The 9719-nt window shown below is 44.2% G+C and overlaps 1 protein-coding gene across 1 annotated transcript; it reads right to left on the bottom strand.

Moving 5' to 3' along the window:
* Nucleotides 1-2554: 2554 nt before the first annotated feature.
* LOC106580535 (gonadotropin-releasing hormone II receptor) lies at nt 2555-7344 on the bottom strand. Its single transcript, XM_014161722.2, has 3 exons — nt 6718-7344; nt 4178-4379; nt 2555-4006 (listed from the first exon to the last, which is right to left on the bottom strand). Exons 1-3 carry the CDS (start codon nt 7342-7344, stop codon nt 3588-3590), a joined length of 1248 nt encoding a protein of 415 aa, XP_014017197.1. The 3' UTR covers nt 2555-3587.
* Nucleotides 7345-9719: the final 2375 nt, after the last annotated feature.

Genomic DNA, 9719 nt, shown 5'->3' with positions numbered 1-9719 from the left:
AACTGAGTGGGTCGAGCATAACACGTCAACTCTGTTACCCATAGACAGAAAGGCTAGAAATGTTTAAACAAATGTTTTTATTTAATCGTTTGCTTGCATTCAGTTGCCACTCCCTGTTGAACACACAGAACAAGCTTCCATTCCCCCTGTCACAAGGGAATTTGTGGCTGATTTTAAGATGAAGTCATCAACCCTGTTATTGTCAACTCTGTTATTGTCAACCCTGTTACTTTATAACCCTGTGAATTCCGAACAACACTAAACAGCAAATACTGTACACTGAACATTACAATCATTCCAATGCTTTACAGACGTACATTGTGTATTGATTCTAAATTAATTTCCATACCTTTTTATCTTGCTACCCTGCTTCATAAACAACGTCTGGTACTTGAAGTGGGTAAAAACAATTATGTGTCGACATTAGCATAATTGTCTTTTTTTGTATAATTCAAGGCATCACCTCAAATCAAATCAAATTTCAATTTGTTACATGCGCAGAATGCAGATGTAGGCCTTACTGTGAAATGCTTACTTACAAGCCTTTAACCAACAGTGCAGTTCAAGAAACAGAGTTAAGAAAATATATACTAAATAAACTAAAGTAAAAAATCTAATAAAAAGTAACACAAAGTAACAATAACGAGGCTATATACAGGGGGTACCGGTACCGAGTCAATGTACGAGGGTACAGGTTAGTCCAGGTAATTTGTACATGTAGGGGTAAAGTGACAATGCATAAATAGTAAACAGCGAGTAGCAGCAGTGGAAAAACAAAAGGGGGGGGGGGGGGTCAATGTAAATAGTCCGGGTGGCCATATGATTAATTGTTCAGCAGTCTTATGGCTTGGGGGTAGAAGCTGTTAAGGAGCCATTTGGACCTAGACTTGGCACTCCGGTACCGCTTGCCGTGCGGTAGCAGAGAGAACAGTCTATGACTTGGGTGACTGGAGTCTTTGACAATTTTTAGGTCCTTCCTCTGACAGCGTCTAGTATATAGGTCCTGGATGGCAGGAAACTTGGCCCCAGTGATGTACTGGGCCGTATGCACTACCCTCTGTAGCGCCTTACGGTCGGATCCCTAGCAGTTTCCATACTAGGCGGTGATGCAACCGGTCAGGATGCCCTCGATGGTGCAGCTGTAGAACTTTTTGAGGATCTTGGGACCCATGCCAAATATTTTCAGTCTCCTGAGGGGGAAAACATTTTGTTGTGCCCTCTTCACAACTGTCTCTTCACAACTGTGTTTGGACCATGATAGTTAGTTGGTGATGTGGACACCAAGGAACTTGAAACTCTCGACCCGTTCCACTACAGCCACGTCGATAGGAATGGGGGGGTGTTCGCCCCTCCTTTTCCTGTAGTCCACGATCAGCTCCTTTGTCTTGCTCACGTTGAGGGAGAGGTTGTTGCATACTCTCCCTTTATGAGAACTCTTACTGGCTCAGGAACATACAGATTTTGGGTGGGATGGAACAACCCCCAAGTGAATTCATACCTCTGAGTATATGATATTGGGAACATTCCATAAGAAGGTAAGCATACAGTATGTGTACTGTGTATACTCCCAGGACAGACATCCCATGTTATTCTTCTTACATGACTCTATCAATCTGGCTGCCTCAAGCCTCAGAGCATACTGTAGCTACAGGAGAATGATCAGGAGAATTGATTTGTATAGCGTAATGACTATGGCTTAGCCCACTACTTCTGACCCTACTATCAAATATCTTCTTGGCCTTTTAGCACAATGGTAAGATTAATGGGCTTGATGCATTATGGATTCCACACGTCTGCACTCTGCTGCCATATACACCGAGTGTACAAAACACTGCTCTTTCCATGACATAGACTGACCAGGTGAATCAAGGTGAAAGATATGATCCCTTATTGATGTCACCTGTTAAATCTACTTCAATCAGTGTTTTTGAAGGGGAAGAGATAGGTTAAATAATGATTTTTAAGCCTTAAGACAACTGAGACATGGATTGTGCATGTGTGCCATTCAGACGGTGAATGGGCAAGGGAAAATATTGAGGTGCCTTTGAACAGGTTCCGGTAGTAGGTGCCGGGAGCACCAGTTTGAGTGTGTCAAGAACTGCAAACGTTGCTGGGTTTTTCACGCTCCACAGTTTCTCTCTCGTGTGTATCAAGAATGGTCCACCACCCAAAGGACATCCAGCCATCGGCAGGCCAGTGGTTGAAAAAGGGTCATTGATGAAAGAGGACAGAGGAGGCTGACACACATTGTGTAGAGCAGCAACAGACAGGCTACAGTTAGTCATGTTTTCATGGCACACATTGGGCCCCATGATAAAACTGGAGTGACTTTTGAATGCCACAGGATTTCATGACAGCAGTGCATCCATCTGCGAGTGGATTTTTTCTATTCGGAGTAGAGATCCATTATCAGCCAACTTAACACAACTGTGGGAAGCATTGGAGTCAACATTGGCCAGCATCCCTGTGGAACACTTTTGAAACCTTGTAGAGTTTATGCCCCAACGAATTGAGGCTGTTCTGAGGCCAAAAGTTTGGGCAACTCAATATTAGGAAGGTGTTCCTAATATTTTGTCCACTCAGAGTATTATAGTATACTGTAGTTGTGCTTTGGTTTTCAAGCCTGAATGGCTGAAGTGAATGCATGAATAATAAGTACAGTACAAATTATGTTTTTCTCCATGACATGCACTGAATGTGACAGTTCTCTGGATTGTTTGTCTTCTGAGTGAAACGGCCAACCATTTCATTGTACCACCATTTCATTGTACTACTGCATTTGTACATTTTTTTGTAATTTGGCAGTTCTGTATAGTGATTTGTGGCTATGGAGATCATCTCATGCAGCCTGGCATTGTAAGGACACAGTGTTGCATGGGAAGGCAAACTGTAGGCAGACAGCAGGCAGTGTGACATACTGTTGGCTGCATGGTGTATATATATATTTATCAGGGGACACCCAAGGGTTTGAATGGTTTGTAGAACATTGTGGAACAGCACTTAAAATGAGTTTGCATTTCCATTTGATAGTAATTGAAATAGAATGGCATGTGCTTAACTGTTGCTGTATAACTGGATATGCAACGTTGGCAGAAAAGTGTTGCAGCCCAGTTGATTCTGTTCTGCCTCCCTCTGGACCTCTTGGATACAACAAACCATTCATGTAAGCTTGCAAATCAGGGTGGCTCCTAGGTCTACCTCTGAAGTGCCTTAGCCATGGTGCTTAATGCTGTAGATTAGGCCCAGAAAACATGTATTTTCTGGGTAAGGTCATCCTGAAGGATTTGAACCCTTCAACCCTTGGCTTCCAAGATAGTTTTGTCTCTTTATCCATCTATCCCTTTCATCTCAGGTTGGGCTTGACCCCTAACTCAAGTGCCTTCTCCCATGCTTCAACAATGTCCTCACAATGTCAAAGATGGGCGTACTATCAGAGGGGAGACATTTTGGTGGTGCTGTTTAGCCTGTCGCTGTCTTCACCTCACAGAATAAGTAGGTCAGTCTACATACTCCTTAGTACCGCTCATTTCCAGGTCTGCTCTCCCTCAGCCCTCCAACCTTCCAGATGTACGTACTGTCAGCGCCAGTCATCTACCATCACCTCCAGTCTCTTTGGTCTGTTCCACACCGGGGGCGTCAGAGTCCTGCTCTCCGCTGTGGGGGCCCTGGTGGGCGGACAGGTGGTCCAGAGACCTGGGCGACATATTAATGTCCCTTCTATAGCACCAGCACATGGCCAGGTCGGCCCGGAATGAGGGCGTGTAGAAGCCATAGATGACCGGGTCAAAACATGTGTTCAGGTTGCCAAAGACAAACAGGGCGTGGTGGATGTATTCAGGCGTGACCTGCAGCATCTCCGGCTGGAACCAGTACCAGATACCCAGGAGGTAGTAGGGCGTCCAGCAGACCACGAAGGACATCACGATGATGATGGTCATCTTTAGAGTCTTCATTCGTGCTTTGGGGATAAAGTCTGTGCCACTGCGTCTCAGGCAGGACTCGCCAGCTGGAAAATTATGGCACTGGTTAGTAGCTTCCTAAAGCCAATGTAGCTATCATATCTCTCCTAAACATTGTCAATGTATAATTAATGTTGGAACAGCATATAGGCCTACTGAGGTTGCCATTTTGGCAATGCAAGTATTGTGGTTGCCAGATTGGAATAGCTAGCTTGTACCTTTGTTCCTGTGGAGTTGCTGATTGATCTCAATGAGGATGCGTGTGTAGCAGAAGCTCATGACCAGCAGGGGGAACACGTAGAGAGTGACGAAGTAGAACATGTTGTAGACCGTCTCCTGCCATCGCTCTTTGAAGCTGCCATGGGTCACACACTGGGTGAAGTCTACGCCCTCGGCCTTGATGGCCCGGAAGATGAACAGCTGGGGAACAGGAAGTCACTGAGTAACAACAACCACAACATCTAAGATGTATGACAATCCACCTACTGTAAATACAGCAGCACCTTTCACACAGGTATACACTGGGCTACTACAGTACTACTTTAGGTTGTGTTGGGGATCATTTAATCTACCTTCAAAGTATAAAACTCAGTTGAGGAATTGGCTGCTATTTTTTTGCCAGAGCACTAGCCAGAAATGGGTGGTTTAATGAAAAAATGCAGTGGCTGAATAATGTCAGCAGTATTTTCTGATTAATGAATGCAGTGGTCAGTAGCATCACAGTAACTTTCAAAGTGGATCCATACTCTGAAATGTCTTTCAAAATGATTTGGGGACATAAATCACTATGACAGACATATATAAATACTGAATTGATTTATGATTTTATACTAATTGTATCCAATCTGAGTTGGGGGCAGAGTTGTTAGCTTTTTGCAACAATGCAATTTTACTTGTTTTCCAATCCCCCATGTATTAATAAAACATTAGATTGTTTTCAGTGTTTAAATACTTGCTTTTACAACATCTCCTTCCTCCCGCTGCTCATGTTGCACTTTCCTAATTCTCAGGAATATAATCACATTTCACACTCTGGGGGGCACAATTAACTAACTAATATCAGCATGCCAGGAATTTAAAGATTTCTCGCTGAAATGCCTCCTCATTTCCAGGAAGACTCCAGAAGGCATATCCCTATCTGTCTATCTACCCCCTTGTCCTTGCCCCTCTGCTGCATAGGGGCGGTGATTACGTGGGATCTCTGACGGTGTGGCACTGATATGTAAATCCTGTTATGCCCCTCTGCACTCTGCAGCCCTGAAAATTAAATTACAGGGGAAGAGCCTGAGGCAAGACGTTCAAGATGCTCATGCTCTGTGGTGAATCACTCGCCTACCAGCAGGTGCACTGATAAAACTCCCAGCATCCCCGGCGCCACTCTGACAGCAAATTAGGCTTATTTGTCTACTCAGATGAATAAATCTGAGTTGAACGTCCCGTCCCACACCCCGACACTCTCCCCCCTTCAAGCAAACAGTCACTCTCCCCCCTTCAAGCAAACAGTCACTCTCCCCCTTCAAGCAAACAGTCACTCTCCCCCCTTCAAGCAAACAGTCACTCTCCCCCCTTCAAGCAAACAGTCACTCTCCCCCCTTCAAACAAACAGTCACTCTCCCCCCTTCAAGCAAACAGACACTCTCCCCCTTCAAGCAAACAGTCACTCTCCCCCTTCAAGTAAACAGTCACTCTCCCCCCTTCAAGCAAACAGTCACTCTCCCCCTTCAAGTAAACAGTCACTCTCCCCCCTTCAAGCAAACAGTTACTAGTCTAACGCTCTAACCACTAGGCTACGCTGCCAATTGATACTGTGTACATTCCCACTCAGCCCAGTCAAAGCTCTTCTCTGTCCTGGCACCCCAATTGTGGAACGAGCTTCCCTCTGAAGCGAGGACAGCAGAGTCTCTGCCCATCTTCCAAAAACAACTGAAACCCTTCCTCTTCAACGAATATCTTAAATAAGACATCTTAGTCTCCCCCCCTTGCCCCCCACCCCAAAAACATACTTCTGTATTGAGGCAAAATGTACTTACAACAACTGTGATATGTGGTTATCTCACCTAGCTGTCTATTTTTTATTTATTAATGTAATTTTTACCCCTTTTTTCTTACAGATTTTGTGATTCCGATCTTGTCTCATCGCTGCCAGGCTCGGGAGAGGCAAAAGTCGAGTCATGCGTCCTCCGTAACATGACCCAACCAAACCACGCTTCTTAACACCTGCCCGCCTAACCTGAAAGCCAACTGCACCAATATGTTGGAGGAAACACCGTTCAACTGGGGCTGGGCGAGTGCCCGGCCCGCCACAAGGAGTCACTAGAGCGCGATGAGCAAAGTAAAGCCCCCCCCGGCCAAACCCTCCCCTAACCCGACGATGCTGGGTCAATTGTGCTCCGCCCTATGGGACTCCCGGTCATGGCCGGTGATCAAACCCCAGGCGGTTGTGACACCGCAACACGGCGATGCAGTGCCTTAGACAGCTGCACCACTCGGGAGGCCCTCACCTAGCTATCTTAATTAAGATGAATGCACTTACTCTAAGTAGCTTTGGATAAAAGCGTCTGCTAAATTGCTAAAATGTAAATATACATTTCTAAGTGCCTTGACGAACCCACAGCTAGAGCTGCACTTGGCATGAACACGACATCTCAACAACATACCAGGAATGAACAAAATCACTTTCACTTTAAGGAATTTACCTTGAATTTCTTGGAGTGCCACACTATTTATAGTAAATAAGGCTACCGGGGTTTTAACTCACCTGTGGTAAGGCCAGAAGCACGCTGAGGCCCCAGGCCAGACCCAGCATCCTCTTGTTCCGGTGGTGGGAGTTGAGTGAGTCCAGAGGGTGCAGGATGGCGTGGTGCCTGTCCAGACTGACCACCACCAGGATGAAGGCTGACGAGTGCATGGCAAACAGCTTGAGGAAGCATAGCATCTTACACATGGCGTCTCCGCCATACCACTGCACCGTGATGTTCCAAATGGCATCCAGTGGCATCACCACAAAGGTCATCATCAGGTCGGCGGCGGCCAGGCTCATGATGAGTGGTCGCAGGTGAGAAGCCAGGCGCCGGCCACGCCCCCGGCACACACTGACCAATAATGCAAGGTTGCTGCCGGCAGCAAATAGGAAGAGGATTAAGGTGGCGCTGACACGGAATTGGGCGGCTCGGGTGAAGGTGGGCGCCTCCCAGTCAACCAAAGGGGGAAACTCGGACATGTTTGAGAGGGCGGGTTGCATTGACCCGGTGGCCTTCACTAATGGAGGCCTCAGGACAGACAGATTGCCAGACATCCTGGGTTGGAAAAGACAAGGTTTATATGAATGACTGTAGATAAAGTAAAACATGTATATCATTATCGTGATTACATACATTATTATCATATACACATCAAAGTTGTTATGCACCGTCAGTTATTCTACATTGCTCTGGATAGGATAAGTGATTATTAATGTAAAATAAGACCTCATGTGACTGATAAACAGCAATCACTACATTAATATGGTTGTTTTCCATTTCATCACTTATTCCACCAACCAACTCATCAGAGAGAAGCATACCCACTGGGCACACCACATCATTTCAACATGGATAATTGGGTAATATTTGGTTGAGATGTTGATCAATGAGATTACAACATATACAGTGCCTTGCGAAAGTATTCGGCCCCCTTGAACTTTTCGACCTTTTGCCACATTTCACGCTTCAAACATAAAGATATAAAACTGTAATTTTTTGTGAAGAATCAACAACAAGTGGGACACAATTATGAAGTGGAACGAAATTTATTGGATATTTCAAACTTTTTTAACAAATAAAAAACTGAAAAATTGGCCGTGCAAAATTATTCAGCCCCTTTACTTTCAGTGCAGCAAACTCTCTCCAGAAGTTCAGTGAGGATCTCTGAATGATCCAATGTTGACCTAAATGACTAATGATGATAAATAGAATCCACCTGTGTGTAATCAAGTCTCTGTATAAATGCACCTGCTCTGTGATAGTCTCAGAGGTCCGTTTAAAGCGCAGAGAGCATCATGAAGAACAAGGAACACACCAGGCAGGTCCGAGATACTGTTGTGGAGAAGTTTAAAGCCGGATTTGGATACAAAAAGATTTCCCAAGCTTTAAACATCCCAAGGAGCACTGTGCAAGCGATAATATTGAAATGGAAGGAGTATCAGACCACTGCAAATCTACGAAGACCCGGCCATCCCTCTAAACTTTCAGCTCATACAAGGAGAAGACTGATCAGAGATGCAGCCAAGAGGCCCATGATCACTCTCGATGAACTGCAGAGATCTACAGCTGAGGTGGGAGACTCTGTCCATAGGACAACAATCAGTCGTATACTGCACAAATCTGGCCTTTATGGAAGAGTGGCAAGAAGAAAGCCATTTCTTAAAGATATCCATAAAAAGTGTTGTTTAAAGTTTGCCACTAGCCACCTGGGAGACACACCAAACATGTGGAAGAAGGTGCTCTGGTCAGATGAAACCAAAATCGAACTTTTTGGCAACAATGCAAAACGTTATGTTTGGCGTAAAAGCAACACAGCTCATCACCCTGAACACACCATCCCCACTGTCAAACATGGTGGTGGCAGCATCATGGTTTGGGCCTGCTTTTCTTCAGCAGGTGCAGGTAAGATGGTTAAAATTGATGGGAAGATGGATGGAGCCAAATACAGGACCATTCTGGAAGAAAACCTGATGGAGTCTGCAAAAGACCTGAGACTGGGACGGAGATTTGTCTTCCAACAAGACAATGATCCAAAACATAAAGCAAAATCTACAATGGAATGGTTCACAAATAAACATATCCAGGTGTTAGAATGGCCAAGTCAAAGTCCAGACCTGAATCCAATCGAGAATCTGTGGAAAGAACTGAAAACTGCTGTTCACAAACGCTCTCCATCCAACCTCACTGAGCTCGAGCTGTTTTGCAAGGAGGAATGGGCAAAAATGTCAATCTCTCGATGTGCAAAACTGATGGAGACATACCCCAAGCGACTTACAGCTGTAATCGCAGCAAAAGGTGGCGCTACAAAGTATTAACTTAAGGGGGCTGAATAATTTTGCACGCCCAATTTTTCAGTTTTTTATTTGTTAAAAAAGTTTGAAATATCCAATAAATTTTGTTCCACTTTATGATTGTGTCCCACTTGTTGTTGATTCTTCACAAAAAATTACAGTTTTATATCTTTATGTTTGAAGCCTGAAATGTGGCAAAAGGTCGAAAAGTTCAAGGGGGCCGAATACTTTCGCAAGGCACTGTATTCACCCACTCAAAAAGATAGCCAAAAGTTAGTTGAATTACCAATGTGTTATCACTCTGCTTTCAACTAGATGACGACCGATTATGATTTTTCAACGCCGATACCGATACCGACTATTGGAGGACCAAAACCCGATACCGATTAATCGGCAGATTCTTTTTTAAGTATTTTTAATAATGACAATTACAACAATACTGAATGAACACTTATTTTAACTTAATATAATACATCAATAAAATCAATTTAGCCTCAAATAAATAATGAAACATGTTGAATTTGGTTGAAATAATGCAAAACAAAGTGTTGGAGAAGAAAGTAAAAGTGCAATATGTGCCATGTAAGAAAGCTAATGTTTAAGTGCCTTGCTCAGAACATGGGAACATATGAAAGCTAGTGGTTCCTTTTAACATGAGTCTTAAATATTCCCAGGTAAGAAGTTTTAGGTTGTAGTTATTATATTATTATAGGAATTATAGGACTATT

Source organism: Salmo salar, chromosome ssa02 (assembly GCF_905237065.1).
Source record: "Salmo salar chromosome ssa02, Ssal_v3.1, whole genome shotgun sequence".
Lineage (NCBI taxonomy): Eukaryota > Metazoa > Chordata > Actinopteri > Salmoniformes > Salmonidae > Salmo > Salmo salar.
Note: the sequence above shows the minus strand (reverse complement) of the source record. Positions and strands in the feature narration are given on the sequence as shown.

What these genes read in the sequence shown, in the direction of transcription:
- LOC106580535 (XM_014161722.2), bottom strand. Translation starts at nt 7,344, where the DNA reads ATGATAATAATGTATGTAATCACGATAATGATATACATGTTTTACTTT. An exon ending in TGCTTCTGGCCTTACCACAG is followed by an intron (nt 4,380 to 6,717) that starts GTGAGTTAAAAC and finishes CCTGTTCCCCAG; the next exon opens with CTGTTCATCTTCCGGGCCAT. An exon ending in GCAACTCCACAGGAACAAAG is followed by an intron (nt 4,007 to 4,177) that starts GTACAAGCTAGC and finishes ATAATTTTCCAG; the next exon opens with CTGGCGAGTCCTGCCTGAGA.